The sequence below is a fragment of the Vicugna pacos genome, chromosome 34 (genome assembly GCF_048564905.1).
Source record: "Vicugna pacos chromosome 34, VicPac4, whole genome shotgun sequence".
NCBI classification, from domain to species: domain Eukaryota; kingdom Metazoa; phylum Chordata; class Mammalia; order Artiodactyla; family Camelidae; genus Vicugna; species Vicugna pacos.
In genome coordinates this window covers 2,095,831-2,118,669 of record NC_133020.1, presented here as the reverse complement: position 1 = coordinate 2,118,669, position 22,839 = coordinate 2,095,831, and the positions used below count along the sequence as shown (strand labels likewise).

The window sequence follows — 22,839 nt, the reverse complement described above, 5'->3', positions numbered from 1 at the left end:
TAAAGTCAGCATGATTCATGCCTTTTAGAGAGCTTTCTTACTTTAATATATAAACCCCTACCCAGTGACAGCATCGAAGTAAAAAAACTAACACATTTATAATCCATTTACTGAGGAAATAACACAATTTATTATTAAAGCAAGAGAAAAATTTTCTTTTTCTAGTGAGATTAAAATGAGAGTGAATCTGCTGCGAAGTGTTGATTTCTTCTAAATTCTAGTCCTGGAAGCGATGTGACATCAGTAGTTAAAGCAGTTTATTTATGTACAATTTTTCTCCTGAGTACAGGTTTTTGGTTTTATCTTGTTAATTAGGGACTAGATCAATCTGAGACTGGTTATGTTGTTCAAATTACACTGAATGTTTGTTGAAAACATTTTAATTAGAACTCAAAGACATAGCAACATACACATTATTTTTGCTACACTGGCAAGTATACAGATAAAACTGAAGGAACATGAATTAGTCATAATCTTCCTATGCATTTTCTAGCCTGGTGTTGTACGCTAATTCTTGGGGAAGGGAGGATTCTGGGCTGCCAGCTCCTCTCCATATAGTGGTTCCACCATGATCTGGGCCTCAGGGTCTTCCACTGGCTGCTCAGGCACTCCAGCCAGCAGCTGGAGAAGAGGAGTCAAATTTCATGGCCAGGGTGCAGAAGCCAGGCCTGAAGGTGACACATATTACTTCTGCCCACAAATTCTGAAGAATTCAGTTCCATGGCTCCATCTAACTGCGAGGGAAGATTTAAATCAGTCTCCTTGTATGCCCAAGGGAAATGATACAGGGTTTAGTCAGCATTCAGTCCTGGCTCAGCCACAGAGACGTGGAGTATAAGCACCTGCGTGCATCTCTGTATTTTAGGACCCAGCACAGTTCTCATTCAATACGTGTTGATGAATTACTAGCAAACTTTCTACTGGCTATATAAGCAAATAAAATGATGTATAATGACTATAGGTACAAGATGATATTCAATATTGTGTTCTACTCTAACCTAAGTTAACTTGACATCAAATAAAGTGCTGTTGACTCCTTCCGTTAGTGTTGCAAAAACACAGTCATCAAGTGCAAAGTCCCTCAGAAATGGCTTCTATCAGAAAATGACAAGCAGCATAAAACTGATAGAGGAGATACCAGATGACGTGTGTTATACAACGTCCCACCTGACAATATTGCCACCCACCCACGTGAACCAGTTACGTTAGGTAATGTGAACAACGTGAGCCAAGAAAGAAACAGCAACATGTATAGCGCGAACAAGTCAAAATATCCAAATGAGGAAGCGTTAAACTGCTGTCCCAAAGACTTGTGGTAAGACACTTTTTTGTCCCCTACAGGTATGTTTACTGCAGTTCTCTGCAGAAAGAATAAGCATTTACTGAGATAGTTATTCTGGGGGGCTGGGAGTAATGTGGGAGCACATAAGGGGGTTCCTTTGAGTTTCACCAGTAACCAGTTCTCTAAGAGAGAAAGTTGTCAGCATCTTACTTAAAAATAGGTTAAGCTACTTGCTGATACAGTATTATTGTCTGCAACATCACCTTTTAATTGAACCAAATAAATTATGCCCCAATTAAATTATGGTTAACTCATGTATATGGAGGTAAAGCACCTTTCAGCATTAATTTATGTTTGAAACTACTTGTTTAAATTATTTCCAATACCGTGTAGCACAGCAGACAAGACTCCAGTTTACAGAGAAAGAGAAACGATAATTAGGTACAATACAGTGATACAGGGATAACAAATCCAGAGAGAGCAAAAGCTCCTTTTAACAAGGTTTGAAAGGATGCATTAAAAATTAGGGGAGGGGGTTACTTCCTTTTCCTTAGGGGTATATTTATTGGAGTAAAACCCAAGGAGACTGAGACAGTTGAACTGCCTCCTAAAAAGTTTCTTGAGGAGGACTGGGTTAAGGGTTACACTTCAGGGAGCTGGAGGAGACATTACCCTGGTGAAGGACCATCTGATTAAATGTGGGGTGACTTCCAAGGTGGGAGTGATGGTTGGGGAACCCTCTGCTTGAGCTGAGGTACTTGGAACGTTTTCCTCTCCTAGCTCTGTGATTTTGGAATACAGCTTCATCATTACAGAGAGTAGTGAATCTTAAAATTCAGGAAAGCAAACCAGTTTAAAATGTGTTTTCTTCAATTTGGTATTTAGCCAAAGTTTTTAAAAATGATTTGACAAATTAAAAGGACTTCAAAGTGCATTATTAATAAAGTCCTGAAAGTGTTCGTGGTGATGGAGGGTCTGATGCTGTTCCGGAAACCTTTCTCTTTTACATCTAGTCACCTCTTCATCGTTCTCTGGCTCCACGCTCCTGGGAAGTTTTCTCTGGTTCAGTGAGATAAGGACAGACTTTGGGGCAGGGCCTCGGATAAGCATTCCAGCTCTGCAGTACTACGTGACACACTGAAGATTCCGCATCTTGGTTTCCTCATCTCAAATACTTGACTGGGTGGCTCCACGACACAGGGATCATTATCAAGGACTCATCAGAGGCTGGAGGCACCAAGTGTGACGCTTGCCGCGTCGGTCTGCGAGAATGGCAAACCCTGTACAGACTCCGGAGTAGCTGTAATTATTTTCTTCTTTCCTTCCGAATCTAGAACGTGGCCCGCGGGTGAACGCTCCCAGGTGTGGTGGCGCAGGTGAGCGAGCGCCCCAGGTGCGGTGGCGCAGGAGAGCGAGCGCCTCCAGGTGCGGTGGCGCAGGTGAGCGAGCGCCCCAGGTGCGGTGGCGCAGGTGAGCGAGCGCCTCCAGGTGCGGTGGCGCAGGTGAGGGAGCGCCCCAGGTGCAGTGGCGCACAAGAGCGCCTGCGCGGTTCCCATCGGCCACTGGGCGCGGGGAGGGGATGGGGGCGGGGCGCGGGGAGGGGTAAGCGCGGAGGGACGGGAGAATGGGCGGGGAGAGGGCGGGGATGGGCGGAGCCGAGCTCTGCTGAACGCTCCCGGCGCCTCCGCGAGTTCTGGGCTGCTGCCCGGGCTGGAGAGGAGGAGGAGGCGGCGGCGACGGCGGCAGCGACGGCGGCAGCGACGGCGGCAGCGGCCCCCACAGGCCGAACTGTTCTGCGCTCCCCACGGCCCGCCCCCGGGGGCCGGCCGGCGATTGGTCCGGAGAGGAGTGGGTGGCCTTGGCCCCGGCCGGCCGCTGCAGTGGCGGCGTCAGGTGGGAGCGCGAGCCGCAGAGACCCGGGCGTGGCGGCTGCTGCACTGGGAGTCGGAGCCCGGCTCTCGGCGCGGCCCTGGGCGCCCCAGGAAGGAAGGGACGGGGACGCAGTCGCCGAGGAGACACCGGGGCAGAGGGGCGCCGAGCAGCCGGGAGTCGCCCCTCTCCAGGCGCGGAGAGCCTGGGGCATGCAGGCGACGCCGCCGGGGGTCCCGCCGCCCCTGAGGAGCCCGCAGGGCGCGCGCTTGCAGCCGGACGAGGGCGGGAGAGGACGCGCAGCGGCGAGCGAGCGCGGCAGGATGAGCGGCGAGGGCGACTACAACTTCAGGAGGGTGGCGATCCGGAGAAAGTCCAACCCCTCCTACCTGCCGCCCGGGACCCCCCGGCCCTGGAGTCGGCCCCCGTCGCACCTGGGATGGGCCGAGAAGGCCACCTTCCGGAGCCAGGCACCCGCAGGCGCCCTAGGTAAGTGCCTCGGGAGGTGGGGGGCGCCCGGGGCGTTGTCGCAGGTGCGGGACGCCACTGAAGCAGGTGCGCCCCGTCTGCCGCAGCAGCGGGAGCCAGCCGGGGACACCGTCCCAGAAGACAGCGCCGGGCCGTCCACCCCTTTCCTTGTTTTGTCCTTTCCCCTCCATGGTCCTTGGGCGGGGCGCGCCTGGGGCTAAACTTGTCCTGGAGGTCACTTTCCCGGGAACTCCGGAAGTAAAGGATGACTCTTAAAAAAAAAAAGAGTTTGGTTAGGAATTAGTAAGGTCCATTTTCTAGATACTGAAGTTTAAGTCTTTTTCGCTAGATTGCTTTCGGCAGACCTCGTGAAGGACTAGTAACAATGAAGGCGGGAGACTGGTGTCCGTCCAGGTCCGGCAGCCTTGCTGTTGGGTGACCTCGGTTGGGCCACCCTGAGTGCTCTGGGTTTCCCTTTTGGAAAAGGCTCTTGAGTGTGAAAAGCTGCAAGTCTCTCATAAGGAAACGTGTTCCTATTGTCAAGAATTTGAATTCTTACTGCTGTTTTTGTATTGATAAATAAGATATCAATAACTCGGTATTTTGAGTTCCGAATACTCATCGAATCTTAGCTTTGGAAGAAATCTTCAAAATGATCAATCCAAATGCGTAACTATTCCTTTGCTCTTTAAAGGCATTCGGTTCTCCCCAGGTGGGCTTGAAGCCAGGTAGAGCCCAGCAGGGATTTTTTTTTTCCTGACTTGCAAAACTTTTCTTTAAAATCCCCTCTCCCCTTTTATTGTGCTCCTATTGTGCCATAGCCAGAGACGGCTTCTATGTAGACTAGTTATGAGGCAAGAACCTTATTTATGTAGCAGAAATACAAATGCTTTTTATTCACTTACACTCGTTTAGTTCTGATTAAGCAAAGTTGTTACGATGGTTTAAATGTAGTAAGTTTTGGAGCTTCAAAATTTTTCTCTGTCCTTGTTAAGTTCCAAATTTATAGCCACATTAGATAAGGGCAGAAATAGAGTTGGGAGAAAATATATAAACAAGTAACTGAATTACTGTGTTTTTAGGTCTCAATTTCCTTATTTTCAAAATGAAGACTCTGTTGAAATAATCTCTGAAATCCTTTCCAAATTAGGTGTGATTCGCTCTAAAATGAATGGAAGAGTGTTTTCTTCCTTTTTGTAAGTGAAGATGCATTGCTTTGTTTTGGAGTTAGTTGTGAATTTTTAGATAGTTTGAGTTACCCAATTGCTTAATCATCAGCAGTTTTCAATTTGAGAATAAGGGGATCCAGTTTCTTTACATCATCATTTTACTTGAAATCATGCTGAGTTTCAAACCCTTGAGTAGGTGAGCAAAAGCTAAATTGTCCTCCAAGCAGTAGGAGTGAGCAGTCTAATAAATCATTTCTACAAGGCAGCTATATAAGAGTCTTTTTCTTTTCTATTCTCTTTTCTCTTTTTTATTCAGAGAAAATCCAGAACCCTTTTTTTTTCCCCAGTGAGATTGGGAACCTAGCAATAACTTTTCAAGGTCTATTACATTGTCTCAGTATTGTTTACAAGAACTCAAAATTCTTACTACCGTATTCTCAAGGTTGAAAAATAATTACTATATCTTCCGTAATAAAATCTGTAGTGTCTGCTGGAGAATGGTCTAAGGTTTTGACAGGTAGTCTGAAACTGCTGAGTGACCACACCCTGTTCAATTTGGTGAGGGGAAAAACGTTTTAGAAAGTGCTTCCTTCTTTGAATTAAATCTGTCTCCCTATTAAGTCTCATCCAACAGTTTAAGATCATATAAGTAGGATCTTCCCCTCATCAAAAAGCAGCCAAGTTTAAATTCCCAAGAAGTGACAATTTACTCTAAAGTACCTAGAAAAGTAATCATGTATGAAAACTACAACATTAGGATCCATTACATGTAGTGGTTGTTACTCACAATCAAAATTACTTTCCCTCTTGAATAAGGAACAAAAACTGAAAGGTCAAGAACTTAAGAGAATTCAGTTTATGCTGTTGTGTTATATTTTATGATTGTGAAACGCATTATTTTTAGTTCTCTGGTTTTTCACGGGAAAAAAAAAAAAGAAAGGAAGAGAAAAGGAAATCTACCAACTGCATCCTCCATGTGTATGTCTGAATGTGAATGTCCTCCTCTAGGTGAGGTAATTAAGACGTAGGCTGTGCAGTCATAGAGTGCCCGAGTTCAAGTTTTTCTTTCACTACCAGTTGCATAAATTGAACCAAGTCTCTTAATTTTTGAGTTTCTTCATCTGGACAATGGCGATAACAGTACTTTATAAGATTGTTGGGAAGATGCAGTAAGGTTATATAGATAAATATCTGGCACAAAGCGAGCATTCAGGGTAGAATCATAATAAGGAGTCATTATCCATCCCTGTGTCCCCAGAAGTCTGGCACTGGGACTGGCACATGGGAGACACTAAAAATACTTGCTAGATGAATTTTCGAAATATCCCTCCCCTATGATTGTCATAATTGCTACTATTTACTGAATGCATTTCCTATACTAAGAACTCTGCTTTTTGAAACAAACATGAATACATATGTGTATGAATTTATTTCACATCAATTTTAATAGGTGGGTAGCATTCTGCCCACTTTCCAGCTGAAGATATTGAGGTGCAGAAAGTTTTACTAACTTGCTTGGAATTATAAACTGGTACTTGTTTAGCCAAGATTCAAATTCAAGTGTGCCTGGCATCAAAGGCAGTGCTCTTAACCACACATCACATAAAGCACATAATTCCATTATGGTAAAAACACACATTTAAAGGGATATTTTACACACACACACACACACACACACAGTAGGATGAAAATGTTCTTAATTTTGTCCTTTTTTTTTTTTTTTTTGCCTAGATTTTTCTATGCCTTTTTTTTTTTCCCTTTTCTTTTCCATAGTCTGAATGTCTGAAACCCTTGTGGGTGGGGAGTCTGTCTATTAAATATTTTTTCTGCTATCTTCCAAGGTAGCTTGTTCCCTCAATTATTCCTTGGTTTTATGGGAATCCTGAAGGGTCTATATTGAAGATGCCTTTCTGTAGAAAAGATTTATGTTTGTTTCTACTTCCACCCCAAGACCACTTTGATTAGCCAAGAATTTCTCTGACTTAAAGAATGTGTAAATTTAAGTTCAGGCTTGCCAAGGGGAGATCAGCATTGTTACCATCATTAATTTTTCCACTTAGACGTGATATGGGTCTGCAGACTACTCATCAGTTAGCTTTGATGGAAGGCAGATTTATTCCTAGGCCATCCCTTTATCCAGGCTGTAGCTCCTTCAGTGTGGGTCCCAAGTTCAGTCCTTTCCTATCACAAGCTCAAAGCCCAGGTCTCCCCTTCTGCTGCAAGACCTTCAGTTCCTGGCCTGTAGATCACCCCATTCGAATTTAGGTTTATTGTTCATTTTAGAGAAAAATAAAAACCAAGCTGCAGTGCTGTACAACCAGCATAAGCGTCAGAGGCAGAATTTTATTTTTTAAAATGTTTTTAATTTTTTTTGCAAGGTAATTGCAAAATTGCGAGGTAATTAGCTTTATTTGTTTATTTGTTTGTTTAATGGAGGTACTGGGGATTGAACCCAGGACCTCGTGCATGCTAAGCACACACTCTACCCCTGAACTATACCCTCCCTACAAGAGGCAGGATTTGAACCATGTCTCTGGCTTCAGTACTCACAAGCTCCTAACACTAGTTCTTAGGATTTCCCGGGGCTTTGGAGGCCAAGTGAAATGCGGTAACCATGTGTCATGTATGTTAGGGCTAATGTTGTTTGTAACATTAATGAATGCATGTTATATTTACAATAGTGATCTAAATCTAAGGTCATAGGTAGTTTATCTAAATATTTATAACAAAATGGTGGTGTTAATATCATTAATGATTCTTAGAAGCTGCTTAAGACGGACTTTGAAATAGGAAAGTCCTTCAGAGGAACAGGAACCGGGGTGGGTTTTCTTACTTCTTGGAAGGCCAAGAGCAGTTTAAAGAGCCGTCAGCTGTCTTTTAATGACTAGCCTTGTAAACTTGTGAGCCTAACATCACTGACAGGTGTTTATTCCGTGATCACCTATTTGTATTATTTTCCTCTACTGAGAAAAACCTAGGGTGATGGATCCAACTAGTGGCGGAGGACCTGGACTTGCTGGGGCGGGGGTTAGGGACTGGCCTGAGGCCATTACTGCTGGACTTCCTGGGCATGTGGAGTCAGTCCTGGCGTAGTCAGTGTTGCACAGGCTTACTTTGCTTTATTGTGCTTCAGAAATACTGTGTTTTTTACAAATTGAAGGTTTGTGACAATGCTGCCAAGCAAGTCTTTTGGCACTTTTTTCCCCAATAGCATTTGCTCGCTTTGTGTCTCTGTGTCACATTTTGGTAATTCTTGTGGTATGTCCCACTTTTGTATTATTATTATATTTGTTACGGTGATTTCTGAACAGTGATCTTTGATGTTACTATTATCATTGTTTTGGGGCACTGTGAACAAAATCCAATAACTTAATCAATAAATGTGTGTGTTTTGGATGCTCCACCTACTGGCCATTTGGGCCTCCCTGTGCCCTGACACAGTATTGAAATTAGGCTACTTGATAATCCTACAATGGCCACTAAGTGTTCTGTGTGAAAGGAAGAGTCTCACGTCTCCTTTTAAATCAAAAACTAGATGTGACTGAGCTTAGTGAGGAAGGCATGTCAAAAGCCAAGATAGGTTGAAAGCTAGGCCCTTGTGCCAAACAGCCAGGTTGTGAATGCAAAGGGAAAGTTCTTGAAGGAAATTATAAGTGCTGCTCCAGTGAACATGTGAATGATAAGAAAGCAAAGCAGCTTTATTGCTGACATGGAGTAAGTTGTAATGGTCTCTGTAGAAGGTCACGCCGGCTACAGCATTCCCCAAGTCAGAGCCTAATCCAGAGCAAGACCCTAGCTCTCCTCAGTCCCGTGGAAGGCTGGGAGAGGTGAGGAAGCTGCAGAGGAAAAGTTGGGAGGTAGCATAGGTTGGTTCATGAGGTTTAAGGAAAGAAGCCGTCTCCATAACATAAAAGTACAGAGTGAGGTAGCAACGCTGAGGCAGAAGCTGCAGGAAGTTATCCAGAACATCTAGCCCAGATAATTAATGAAGGTGGCTACACAAAACAACAGATTTTCAATGAAGATAAACAGCCTTCTATTGGAAGAAGAAGCCATCTAGAACTTTCATAGCTGGAGAGGAGAAGTCAATGTCTGGCTGCAAAGGACAGGTGACTCTCTTGTTGGAGGCTAATGCAGCTGGTGACTTGAAGTTCAAGCTGGGGCTCATTTACCATTTCAGAAATCCTAGGGCCCTTTAGAATAATGCTAAATCTACCCTGCCTGTGCTCTGGAAATGGAACAGCAAAGCTTGGTTGACAGCACATCTGTTTACAGCCTGGCTCAGTGAATATTTTCAGCCCTGCTCAGAAAAAAAGATTCCTTTCAAAATATCACTGCTTACTGACAGTGTACCTGGTCAGTCCAGAGCTCTGATGGAGACGTACAACCAGATTAATATTGTTTTAATTCTGCAGCCCATGGGTCATAGAGTTATTTCAACTTTCAAATCTTATTACTTAAGAAATACGTTTCATAAGGCTGCAGGTGCCATAGATTGTGATTCCTCTGATGGATCTGGGTAGAGTCAATTGAAAACTTTCTGGAAAAGATTCACCATTCTAAATGCCATTAAGAACATTTGTAATTCATGAGAAGAGTCAAAATATCAACTCGATGGAAGTTGGAAAGAATTTGATTTCAATCCTCTTGGGTGACTTTGAAGGGTTCAAGAGTTCAGTGGAGAAGTAAGTGTAGATGTGGTGGAAGTAACAAGAGGGCTAGAGTTAGCAGTGGAGCCTGGAGATGTGACTGACTGTTGCCATCTCATGATGAAACTTGATTGGGTGAGGATGTGCTTCCTGTGGATAAGTAAAGAAAGCAGTTTCTTGAGAGACGGAATCTGTTCCCAGTGAAGATGCTGTGAAGATTGTTGAAATGACACCAGAAGAGTTAGAATATTACATCAACCGAATTGATAAAGCAGCGGCAGGGTTTGAGAAGACTGACTCCAAGTTTGAAAGAAGGTCCACTGTGGGTAAAATGCTATCAAACAGCATGCAGAGAAATCATTCATGAAACGAAGAGTCGATTGAAGCCAGCAAACTTTATTGTCTTATTTTTAAGACATTGTCACAGCCACTCCACCCTAACCCTGATTGATCAGCAACCATCAATCAGCAAAATCATTATGACTTGCTGAAGGCTCCAATGATGGTTAGCATTTTTAGCAATAAGATATTTTTAAATTAAGGCATGTACTTTTTTTTTTAGACATAATGCTTTTGCACACTTAATAGACTGCAATGTAGTGTAGACATAACTTTTATACGCACCGGAAAACCAAAAAATTCTTGTAACTGGCTTTATTGCAGTGTTCACTTTATTGCAGTGGCCTGGACTAAACCTGCAATATATTCCAAGTATGTCTGAAAATTCTTTTCTACGTACATTTGCTGGAAAGTTGATTGAAAAAGGATTTAAACATGATATATTTAATTTTATGAATGTGAGATTCAGGAGCTTTAGACAGGAGCTCATTAATCTGTATTTTTTAAAATTCTTTCAGATAATTCTGATAATCGGCTTGGTGTCCAAATACCATCCTGCTGGCTGCATCAGAGTTCCTTGGAGTGCTGATTCAAAATTCCAAGCCACACCTTAGATGGAAAGAGTCAGAATGTCCAGGGGCAGGGTTAGCTGTGCTTTTAACGGGTGCCCCCGATGATTCTAATAAAGCAGGCAGCTGTTCAACTACTGAGCACCCCCAGACATGGGTAAGCCCCACCTTTGGTCCTGAGCCCAGACAGCCAGCATATGTAGGTGTGAGGCAAAGAAGGACACACGTTGTCCTTCAACTGACACATCACATGGGCCCCCTGTCCTTCTTGGCAAGCTTTTTGTCCATTTCTGGTTGATTTCTTGTTGTGTTTTTTTACATCTGTCATACTTTTCTACTTTGCTCTTCTTTCTCAACCACCCCCTTCCAGTAAATTAAAATGGACTTTATTTTATGCTGATAGACAATTTATATCCGACTAGAGTGTTTGATGTGAATGCAAGTGACCTTTTACTTCAGACTTGGTGTCTAGGGTCCTTTGTTGCTGCCCTCTCTTTTCTAGTCTGGATGAATCCAGTCTGCACTTTATGTGTTTCTTGTCCTGCACCCCAACTTCCCTCCAAGTGAGGTCTTTCTGGACTTTATACTTTAATATTCTCTGGGGCTTCCTTCCTTAAACTGCTGCATACACTTCCCTTGCTGCCTCCACTCCTCCATCCCCTCACCCTGTCCTTCTCCCTGCTTCCTTTTCCTCCTCTAGGCTGCTGTCTGTTCCCAACTAGGGGTCAGCGCTCTAAGTCAGCAGTGAATTCCCACGTATCATCCAGCAGTCTGTTTGTGGCTCTTATTAATTTCTGGATGGCGTTTGCTTTTTTTTTTAAAGCTCTTTTCTTGGTCCTGATATTCCTACTTCGCTGGGCCTTCAAGTTGGCTCCTCTGGCCAGCTGGTCTCTCTCCCTGTTTCTCTCCAACAGCCCCATTTTCTCTTCCCCGTTATCTCCTGCCACCTGTGTTCTTTGCTGGTGTCATCTGCCCACCCCCTGGGTTTCTTAGCTTAATCTTTGCTGCTTTCCAGGGCCTGCTGAATAAATGCAGATGTCCTAAGGGCATCACAGTGCAACTTTCTCTGCTGAGGTGGAGCCCCTCCTCCTGGCTTTTCTCGGAGGTATTATTGCCTTGCTTTTGTTAGGCTTCAGAGTTTATCTGAAACCTGCCCTTCTCTGTTACGTACTTGCCACGCAGTCAGCCACCAGCTGTTCCTGATTCTCCTTCATTCCGTGATGCTGGCCTTCGTCTTATTTCAGGCCACTCCTCTCACCAGCTATCCACTTTACGTATCCCCCTGCCCCGCCTCCCCCCCCCCCAGTAATTTTCTTGAGTCTGGATATTGGTCCTATCCTTCCCGTGGTCAGAAGCTCTCTGTGGCTCCCAACTGCCTGTCACTGATGTTTATAATGTAGCATTCTATATCCCAAACTGAACACTTTGGAGACTGTTGGTTAAACCTTCACCAGTATTGATGCTGGGCTAGTCATGCGTCAGGCACACTTTAGGAGTTATGTGTGTGTGTGTTTTCAGGAATAAATCTGGCTTTGTTTGTATAGCACTGGCTAGAATTAGTCATCCGTCCTTGGAGTGCAGCCGACAACGTGGACAGCCAGCACCAGCAAGTTCCCCGGAAGCCCACAGTCAGGCTTGCTGTGTTGCGTCTCAGGGTTAGAGTGAACACAGGTGCACCTGCTCAGCCCCGAGCGCGCACAGCCGTTCACTGGACTCAAACTGTCAGCTTCAGCTGGAGCGTCTGTAGAAGCTGCGGAGCGGCCTCTGTCCTGGGGCCTCCGTCCTGGGGACCGCACCGAGTGCGGCAGCCTTGCTGCAGACACCTGTCTGACCTGCTCTGCAAGGCTGGGCTGTTCCCTGGGGCCTCTGGCAGGACTTTGTGTTAGGCCACATGTTTAATAGCAGCCTTAGAAGTACAATGACTTTATCCTAAGGTTATTTCTATTTTAAAAATACATGCTAGTGAGTGCATTTAGGAGGTGAAAAGTCAGTATGTAGAGTGAAATAAATTATAAGACACCCCAACTGAAGAATACTGAGGGAGTCATTGCTTATAGGTTCAAGTGCAGTGTAGTATAATATATGGGAACTGATAAAATGGTAGCCAAATTCATTTAAAAATAATTACTAAAAACCCTTTGTAGAAGAAATAAGCTTTTAAATAAAGTCATCTTTATTTTCTCTGCAGAAAGTTGACTAGCATAACATTTTTCCCCCTAAAACATGCTACCTTAATGCTGTTGTATTGATGATGTGACAATATTATTGATATGTGGTATTGGGAATCCAAAGATGAATGAGACAAATGCTTTGACCTTAAGTAATTTCCATCCTAGAAGGGCAATATGATGTATAATAAACAGCAGGCTGTAAGGCCATGTTGGATGTAAGAGCAGTGCTCAGAGTGCTGGTAATTCAGAGGAAAGCACGTTTTTGTCTGTGCTGCATCCACACTTGTTTGGGGGAAGGCTGCACATTCGATCGTGCCTCCGAGTCACCCGTGAGCCTGTGTGCGGGCTTCATGCATCTGACTGCAGTGCCTTCCTGCTGACACAAGCTGGAAATCCATAGCAGGCTGGAAAAACAAACTGACCCACAGGTTCCTCTCAGAGCTATCAGCCAACTAATTCCATCAGTATCTCTGTGTTCTCTTTTCAGATCCCTGTATCCTTCATGATAAATTTTGCATTTTTAAGATTCCACCAAAGTTGGGATCTTTCAGCCCTGCAGCAAGCATTTCAGTGTTTCCCATGGACCAGGTGGTTATGTTGGGGCCTAGAAATCAAGGTGAGAAGAATGCACTGTGATGGTTTAGACACGGGCTCTGGAGTTTTCCTAGTGGAGACTGGCTGGGTTTTAATCCTTCTGTGGTAATTAACTGGGTGACTTGGGACTCTTTGCCTCAATTTCTTCATCTATAAAATTGGAATATTAGTATTACCTAATTGTGGAGTTGTTGGAAGAATAAAAAGTTAATGTTCCTAAAGGGCTTAGAACAGTGCTTGGGAAATGCTCAAATAATGACTTTTTAAGTATTTTTTTTGAGATTAACACAAACACTCCCCTCACGGTTTGGGTTTCCTTTTGCACCTTATGTGTGTCTCTGATCTAGTGCTGTCTCCTTGGATCGTGGTTGGTTGTTTACAATCGCACCTACTGAGTGCAAGTTACTGCCCAAGGTGCAAGCTGGTCCAGGCACATGTCTTCCCATCCTTTTATCCACTTGCTGTTAGCCCTCTCCTCTCCTTACTTCCTGCCAACACGGCCGTTCACTGCTCGCCTCTCACAGTCTTCCGTCTTGTGCTGTCTTGAGCCCCACTTTTATGTCAGACCTCCCTAAAGCCTGAATTGTGCATGACAGAACCACCTTCTGCTTTGGTTTCCTGACCGAGGCCTGGCTTTCTCCTCTTAACACTGATTCTTGGTGAGTCATGTGGAAATTGATCTTCTTCCATGATCCACATGGCTGCTGGTCAGGACCTGAGATCAGCCCTCCCTTAGCTTCTCCTAACTCTTTGTCTTCTACCCTGCTGGGGAAAAAAACAACAAACAAACAAACCCTCCTGCATTCACTCTTGCCAACCATCTCAATTTCTTCACTAAACTTCTCCTTCTTTTTCCTGTGCCTGCCACACAGTCCCTAACTTGAGTCACCCACTGCCATTGCCCTTAAGAGCCCCTCCCTCCAGAGTCCAGTCAAGGGCTCAGTAAATCTTGAGTTAACACAGGAACCCCAAACTAGCTTGACATATTCAGCATCAGAGTTTTCTGACAGTGCTGTCAAAATATGGAACTGGCTTCCTCTGATCATCGCGAGTTCCTTACTAATGAGGATCTCGGGGAGAGGCAGGAAGCCTTGTGGCTGTAGAGGAGACAGAATGTCAGATGTAACCCTTTCTGACCAGTAATCCCCCCTTGCACGCTAAGTATTCTAACATCAGTGGTTCTCAGCTGTCCTGTGTCTGCGCCATTCGTGTGCTCCTAGCGGTAATATATGTGTAGTACTTCGTGCAGGGATGTGTTTATTACTAGGAAAGGTGTGGGAATACTTTGTTCTCTTTGAGATTTCATGGACTAGATGTTCCTACAGTTCTGATTATTTCTGGCACCCTTTCTGATGCTGTGGTAAGCCTCGGCTTGCTCCGGAGTTGGCAGGCCCTGGCTCTTCTCCACCGAAAGGCCTCGGAATGCTTCGTTCCAGCATCAGGAATTTCATCATCTTGCAGCTTTATCACTTCCCATTCCTGGTGTCCTCTCCTTGCACAGGCTTTTCAATTGTTTTTTCCTTTTGCCAGTTATTTCTCACCTTTAGGACTTGGCTTTTAAGGTCAAAACTTCTAACAGGGCTCCTTTCTTCCACCCATTTCTAAAGGGCTTACTTTTAAAAAGCAATATGAGAATCAGAAGCCAGGTATGATCAGAAGCAAGATTTTAGTTCCCAGCTATTAGAGAAGAAGATGAGACTGGGGGACATCTGAAACTTGAAAGATCACTGTATTGTTTTCCATCTCTTAATATATTTCATCATTTCTAAAATATTTCATCAAGTCTTATGTATATAGGTATATATATGCATGACCGGGACATTATGCTCGTACGCCAGAAATTGGCACATTGTAACTGACTATATACTTCAATAAAAAAATTAAGAAATAAGATATTTCATCAGATCTTTTTTATGTTCTAACATCTCTGAAGTTGGGATAATTTTTTCAATTGGTGGTGATTAAAAATTTGTAAGACACTGAAATGTAGATTGGCCTAAATTTTAAAATGTAACTGTACAAAAGTTCCTGCCTCTGAATAGTAGCAAAGATCATGAATATTCCTGGATATATAACTGAAACATTGACTGACATCCCCGCCCCCTCCCCTAAACCCAGAGCATGCTATGCATGGTTATACCTCCTATACCTCTGGGTCCTTCTTCAGCCTTCTTAATTGTAATTAACAGCCGTAAGAGTCACAACAATAGTAACTGTCATTTATTGAGCACTTACTGTTTTGATCAGACACTGTCCTAAGCGCTTTATGTGCATAAGCTCAGTCATAACAAGTAGGACCTGTAACCTCCATTGTACAGAAGAGGAATCAGAAGCTCAGACAGATTAAATAATTTGTCCAGGTTTACCCGGCGGAGGAGCCAGGGTTTAAACCTAGGCTCTTAACTCCTGTGCTTTCCTGCCTCCCGTAAATTCCTTGTTGCCTGTTTTTAACATCTCTGAACATAAAGATGCTAACTGTCGATCTTTAGAAATGGAGAAGACACTTTCCCTGACGTTTTTATCCGGTTTATCCAGAGTATTAAAAACAAGAGCAGCTCTCTGGTCTGCTGCCGCTAGTGAGGAAGGAAGAAAGGAGACATTTTCAAGGGAAAGGAGAGACATATTCCTAGGAAAGATTCTGGAGGTGGAAACAAGCAACAGCTTTCTGTTCTTTACTGTGCAACCGGACCTAATTCAGGCCTGTGCTGCTTTCTTTCTAGAAACGTATGTGACTACATTATATCATATCTCATTAGCAGGGTGATGGTTACATACTAAACTTTGAAATTATATGAATAGTATTAATTTTCAAGGACCTGTTAAATTTGATCTGTTCTACAAAAACAGGCAAAACTGCATTTCTCTTTTGCCCCATTTAAAAAAACTCTAATGGATGGCTGTATAGTAGAATGTGTCTGTGTATACACACACATACATGTATATATGTATTTATAATATTAATGTATTAGTACCATGATCCTATTGGTATATGTTGGCAAACCACTTTAATTTTTCTAATTAAGAGAGTTACGCATGGCTTTTTTCACTCTTTTAACATCTCAGTGTAGTAGGAAGTTGGGTGTGAGCAGTGACACTCAGAGGCTGTCCCCTGTGAGGGAACTAGGGAGCTGACGAGGGTGCTAATGAGAGCCCTTTGCAGTCCTTTTACAGAAGGCGGTGAACTCAGGCCCCTGGTTATGAAAACAGTGAAAAGAAGGGAAGAGAAGGATTCAGGAGGAAGCAAGGAGGAAACTGCCAACCACGGCGTCATTGTTCTGAAGTCAGCGTGGTGCCCACTGCAACCTCGTTTTCTTGAGATCTACTGCCCGTTTCTGAGTTTTGGAACTGAATGACCAACTTGTGTGTTTGTGTTAACCTAGGAGATTTCGCCTTAACCACATTGTGGGCATTGAGGAGGTAGAAAAAAAGAAATAGACAGTTAAAGGATATTCGCATAAGCCCCACCTTCACTGGGCAGCTGTCACCGTGCGGTGTCGGAAGCCTGTGGTGGACCAGCCGGCAGGGGTGGGGCAGGTGCTGCTCTTCCTCATGGTCTAGACAGTGGCTCATTTCTATAAACTTCAAAAAAAAATTACATTGGCAATTCCATCTGTCACTGATGCACTGAAATTCCTTATTTCAGAATATTCATTTCTGCACCTCTGTTGCTCATTGTTCATTCTGGCATGGATTCCTGGGTCCTACTACAATTTATACTTTTTCATCTGGAAAAGGGTTTTTTATTCTCAATCCTTGTCTTGTGTCTCAAAGCCAGTTCTTTACAATTAGTTCCTGCAAATGCTATAGTGGCTCTTTGAGAAGCTAGGCTTTGTTATGGGCATTTGGAAACATTTAATAGATTATGTCTTATTTTCCTTTATCCAAAAACGCCCCTCCCCCAACAATAGATTAAGAGAATAATTTCCCTTTATTAACTTTTTTTCTTTTAATATTTTCCCTTTGCTCATGTGTTACAGGTTTTTATTGTAGACCTGAAAGTCTTGACTAATATGAAATTTCAGTCAGTTGAAATCTTACTTTCAGTGCTATAAAAAGTACTGAGTTCATCTGCTTAACGTCTTAAATACACCTTCTCTCACTGAGGCCTCTCCCTGGTCCCCTTGTTTAAAATTGGGAGCCCCGCTCCCGTACTCCTTTCCTTGTTTTATTTTTCTCTACAACACTTCATCTAACTCTGTATTTTTAAAATCTTATTTTCTGCCCCTCTGCTCCCACACCAGTACACACTAAATGCCGTGAGAGCAAGGGATTTTGTCTGCTGCTCTCTCTTTTCTGCAGGCAGGGTGCAGTCAGGATGCTTGATGTGGAGACGACCAAGCTTGGGCCCCGGGACTTGTTCTCAGCCGCTCATCCATGAGACAGGAAAGGAGGTGGCGGATGTGTGTGTTTGGGGTGGTTTGGGGTACAGGTGAGCACTGGACAGATCTTACAGGCGGAGTGCCAGTCCTGGGCCCTTTGCACCAAAACACCAGCAGCCACAGTAACCAAGACACTGGGCTGCTGGTTAGACGGGAACAGGTGGAGGTAGAGCATGGGATCAAGCTGAGTTGAGAATAAGGTAGAGACAGGGGCTGGCATGAGGCCTTCACCAAGTTGAGAGTTTCTGTATACAGAGAAGCCTTTTTTCAGTCACCTCTTTTAATAATTCATTGAATCATTTTACCAAGAAGAAGAAACTTCACATTAGCGCCAGGAGAGCAGTAACCATACCTGTTTTGTTCCCTACTGTTGTCCAACACTTTAGCAGAGTTTTGGTTCACATTAGATGCTTGTGAAATTCTAATTGAGTGAGTGAATGAAATCCTGTGTTGAGGGCTACATTTTCAAAGTGCGTATATTTAAAAAAAATTATTGTAGTGTAGTTGATTTACAGTGCTTCAGGTGTACAACATAGTGATTCAGTTATACAAATCTGTGTATGTATCTGTTCTTTTTCAGATTCTTTCCCATTATAGATTATTACAAGGTATTGAATATAGTTCTCTGTGCTCTGTCTACAGTAGGGCCTGGCTGTTTTTCTGTTTTAAATATAGTGGTGTGTATATGTTAATCCCAAATTCCTAATTTATTCCTGCTCCCATTTCCCCTTTGGAAACCATAACTTTGCTTTCTGTCAGTGACTCTGTTCTGTTTTGTAAATAAGTTTGTTTATAACATTTGTTTTAGGTTCCACATATAAGTGATATTTGTCTTTCTCTGACTTACTTCACTCAGTATGATAAATTCTAGATCCATCCATGTTGCTAAAAATGGCATTGTTTCATTCTTTTTTATGGCTGAATAATATTTCATTGTACATGTTCATATATTTATATATATACACCCCCCCACATCTTCTTTACCCATTCATCTGTCAATGAACACTTAGGTTGCTTCCATGTCTTGGCTATTATAAATAGCACTGCTGTGAACACTTGAGTGCATGTATCTTTTTGAATTAGAATTTTCATCTTTTCTGAATATATGCCCAGAAGTGGGATTGCTGGATCATATGATAACTCTATTTTTAGTTTTTTTAAGGAACCTCCACACTGTTCCCTGCAGCGGCTGCGCTAGTTTGCATTCCCATGAACAGTGCAGGAGGGTTTCTTTTTCTCCACACGCTCTCCACACTTATCATTTGTAGGCTTTTTGATGATGGCCATTCTGACCAGTGTGAGGTGGTATGTCGTAGTTTTGGTTTGCATTTCTCTAATAACTAGCAACACTGAGCATCTTTTCACGTGCCTTTGGCCATCTGTGTGTCTTCTTTGGAGAAATGTCTATTTAGGTCTTCTGCTCATTTTTTGATAGAGTTGTTTGGTGTTTTTTTGGTTTTGCTTTTTTGTAAGCTCAGCTTTTTGCTGAATGTGTTGCTAAAGAGGTTTAGTCAGAAAAACCCAAAGCCCATGTCATTATCAGACTGCTCGGATTCCTCTTTCTTTGCTTCCACTTTCTTCTCCTTAGCATGGCAGCAGTGGTGGAGGGGGCAGGACCTCCCTCTGGGGCAGCACCAGCTGCCGGGGCAGGGCCACCAGCGCCAACGTTGCAGGTGAGGCTCCAGATGTTGACATTGGCCAAAGCCTTTGCTAACGAGCCTGGCCAGAAAGGGTCAACATTTACACCTGCTGCTTAAATGAGGACATTGGTCGTATCCTCTGACTGTCACCTCATCGTCATGCAGGATGAGGGCCAATTAGAGGCAGGCGAGCTCAGGGACGAGTTCTAGGTGGGCGCTGCCGGGCGCGATGCCAGTTGCCAGATACAGTGACAGCCTCACCCCAGTGCGGCCTTGGCTTCCTCGGAGGGACCAGGCACCTTAGCGGCAGCTGAGGAAAGCATGTTTGTTTGTTTGTTTCTTTGTTTTTGATATCAAGCTGTTTTTATATTTTGGAGATTGATCTTTTGTCGGTTGCATCGTTTACAAATATTATTTTCCCATTCTGTAGATTGTCTTTTCATTTTATTTATGGTTTCCTTTGCTGTGCAAAAGCTTTTACATTTAATTAGGTCCCATTTGTTTATTTTTGCTTTTATTTCCACTACTCTAGGAGATGGATCCAAAAAAATCTTGCTTCAATTTATGTCAAAGAGTGTTCTGCCTGTGTTTTCCTCGAGTAGTTTTTCAGTATCCAGTCTCATATTTAGATCTCAAAGTGTGTATTTTATGCCCGCCCAGTATGTAAAAATCTAGCTCAAACATGATTTTTATCACCATCTTCCCTCAATTTTTTTTCTTCACTCAGTTTCTTCATTTTACCAACGTAGGATTTCTCTAAATAAGTTTCCTTGGTAATTTTGAGAGATAATTCAGTTTAAAAGTGCATTGACTATGTAACATTCAAAACTATATGTTTTATATAAAGACACGTTCTCTAATTATAGCTGTTGGATTTACCTCACTGTTAATTGTTTCATCTTTGAAAATCTCTATTGTGGGTTGGGGGTGGAGGCAATGAAAAAAATCCTTTGGCAAAGGGTTGGCTCTCTGATTATGTATTTAACCCGAACTATGTAACAAGCTGGGCCTTTCCCCTTGGTTTTCTTAAGTTCCTCACACTATTCCTTTTCAGCTGTTTTAATTCATGCTATGTTCTCAAACTTTCTGTCTCTACTTAGAAGATGGAGGAGAACCTTATACCATGGTACTGTGTTGCATATTACTAGTTTACATACGTGTTCCTTAGCCACAGAAAGTTGGTTCTGCCGCGACTGAGAAATGAAGTTCAGGCGAGCAGTAACCCTTTGAACACAAGTTAGTCTTTACAGCTGGAATTTTTAAAACAGTTTTGTTCCCTCCCCACCCCGTGAATTTCATGCACTTGAAAATAATTTTAAATTGGTAGGCGAAATTCATTGCTTAGCTCCTTTGAAATCGTCTGGCCTTTTCAAAAAAGAAAGCTTTAATCACACTGTCTTCTTCAGGAAGGCCACTTCCTTCGTGTCAGTTAGGCCCACTCTGCAGTTTCTTTAACGGGTGTAATTAACCTAATTGTCTTCTCAGTGCTTTATGCTAGAAAAATGGAAACTACTTTAAACTTCTGTAAATAGTGGCTTTTAAAATATGCTTAGCTTGTGAACAAGGTTCAACTTTATTCTAATGCAAAAATCTACACAACGTGATGAGGCACCGTGTGGCATTTTGACTGAATTTTGTGCACTGTATGTAAGTCCTGGAATATGGACAAGAGAAAAAAAAATCAAATAAAATAGTGAATCATGCAGATTTCTGTTCTGAGAGAAGTAGCTTCATTTCGTGAAAAGTGGCTGAGATACCTGGCTCAGTCATCAGACTGGCCTGGGCCTAAATCCTGCCTCTGCCGCTTCATAGCTTGTGACGAGTTGTGTAACCTCCCTAAGGCCATTTTTTTAAATAAAATTAGGATAATGAAAGTATGTATTTCATAAGGTTGTGAAGGATTAAATGAAATAATACATGTAAAGCTTGGTGCATTTCCATAATCAGTATATAATACATGCTGGCTACAAAATATGTATGTATAATATTTATTATACATAACATATATCATATGTATATGGGGTGTGTGTGTGTGTGTGTGTGTGTGTGTGTGTGTGTGTGTAGTGTGTACTGTAATTGCCATTGGCCCCAGGCCGTTTTGAAGGTGTCTGATAACATTACTGTCTCAAGCCTCCTAGACAGATACTCATGTTATTTAAGTGAGTAGAATCAGCAGATTACACATTAGCAGATATTTTTCATTGCTCCTAAAATCTTACAAAGTGAAATTATATTAACATGTCATATGAACTCCCTGTTACCCTTTTGGGTGTTTTGCATCTGGCCAGCATCTTTTCATTTTCAGTAAAAGTGAGATATCTTTTCTAGACACACAATCCAACTAATGCAAATTATTTCACTGTATCATCCTACGTGCAACGTACACGTTGTGTATTCCACCTGCACACCCGTGGTCAGCTTGAAAATTAGTTTTCACAGTGTTATTACTCTCTATTGTTGCAGGTAGGAATATGTCCTTGATTCAGTTCTTCTCATCGTAGGAAACATTAAATTCTCACTTGCTTTATAGAAATGGTCTGGGAATATGTAGTGTCTAGTAAAGCTGCACTTCTGTAAGTCGCGCTCGGTATAACAGTAGTAACCCCTAGGTCGTCCAACTTGAAAAAGGAAAAAAAATCTGCTCTTAAAATAATGTTGAAAACTCTACTTTATTTATGTTGGCCTTCACTCAGCAGATTTTTTTAATAAGCCTGGTTGTAATCTTTTCACTACTCATGGCAAATGAAACGCCACAGTTTAGGAAAGGCGTGAGAATGGGTGGGGGTGGGGGGAGTGGCTTCAGGAGTGTGTCTAGACACGACAGCGGAAATTGTCTGACAATCTGATGTCAAGATTAGAAAAAACTTATGACAGTGCCACACAGTACTTCAGTGATGGATATTCACAGTTATATCCTTGTCATCAAGAAGTGTCAAGTAACATTCAGTGTTGTAGAAAGCGAGATAGCGCGTAATTTCCTAGCAATTTCAGCTGAGAGCACCAGACCAGGCGTATAGTGTCACGTAGTGGAAATAGTGTGCTGACCGTCACATCACGACCAGGCTGCTTTTTTGTTCGGTTTCCATTGGCCCTATCTCGTATCTTTGTGAGGTCAAAAGAAACTGTCTAGTTAAAGGGTCTTAAAATTCTCCACAGATGAAAGTGGTTGGTAGAAACAAAGGAGTTTTCTTTGTTGACACTGATTATGATGAAGACGACCGTCAGTCAGGCGTTTGGTTAGCGCAGGCGGTCTCGAGTCGGCACTGCTGCCGCTTGGAGCTGGATGGCTCTTGGCTGTGGGGCCGTGGCCTGTGCGCTGTGGGGCGTTCAGCAGCATCCTCGCCTTTACTCACTAGACACCAGCAGCGCTAGACGTTGCCAGATATCCCTTGAGAGCCAAAAAAATTGCCACAGGTTGAGAACCACTGAGTTAGTGTAAATGCATTTAAGCTTGATATGAATTTATATTTAAATATAATTTAAATTTAAATTAGATATGAACCAAAATGCATTGTTGATATCCTTTTAGCTGTTTGGGGAACGTTCAGTTACCGTCATCCCTGGTTGGCCATTCGGTGCATTCTGCTCTCACTTTTTTATTGCTGCAGAATGGAGGAGAACTTGTTTCTCATGGTCCATATGGTGACTTTGAACTAGGGAGAAAGATTTCGCAGACTCGCAGGGAAGTATGCATCGTTGCTTTAGCTTCA

General features: G+C 43.0%; 1 protein-coding gene and 1 pseudogene across 4 annotated transcripts in view; one reads left to right on the top strand and one right to left on the bottom strand.

Moving 5' to 3' along the window:
• The first annotated feature begins 3,005 nt into the window (after positions 1-3,005).
• Positions 3,006-22,839, top strand: part of FGD4 (FYVE, RhoGEF and PH domain containing 4) — a 184,224-nt gene continuing 164,390 nt past the window's right edge. For all 4 annotated transcript variants that reach the window (XM_072954501.1, XM_072954500.1, XM_015235748.3 and 1 more), the window contains exon 1: positions 3,006-3,640. In XM_072954501.1, the coding sequence (XP_072810602.1) occupies positions 3,364-3,640 (277 nt within the window). In that variant the 5' untranslated portion in view covers positions 3,006-3,363. The remainder of the gene's footprint in view (positions 3,641-22,839) is intronic.
• On the bottom strand, positions 18,927-22,466 carry LOC116276957 (large ribosomal subunit protein P1-like; annotated as a pseudogene).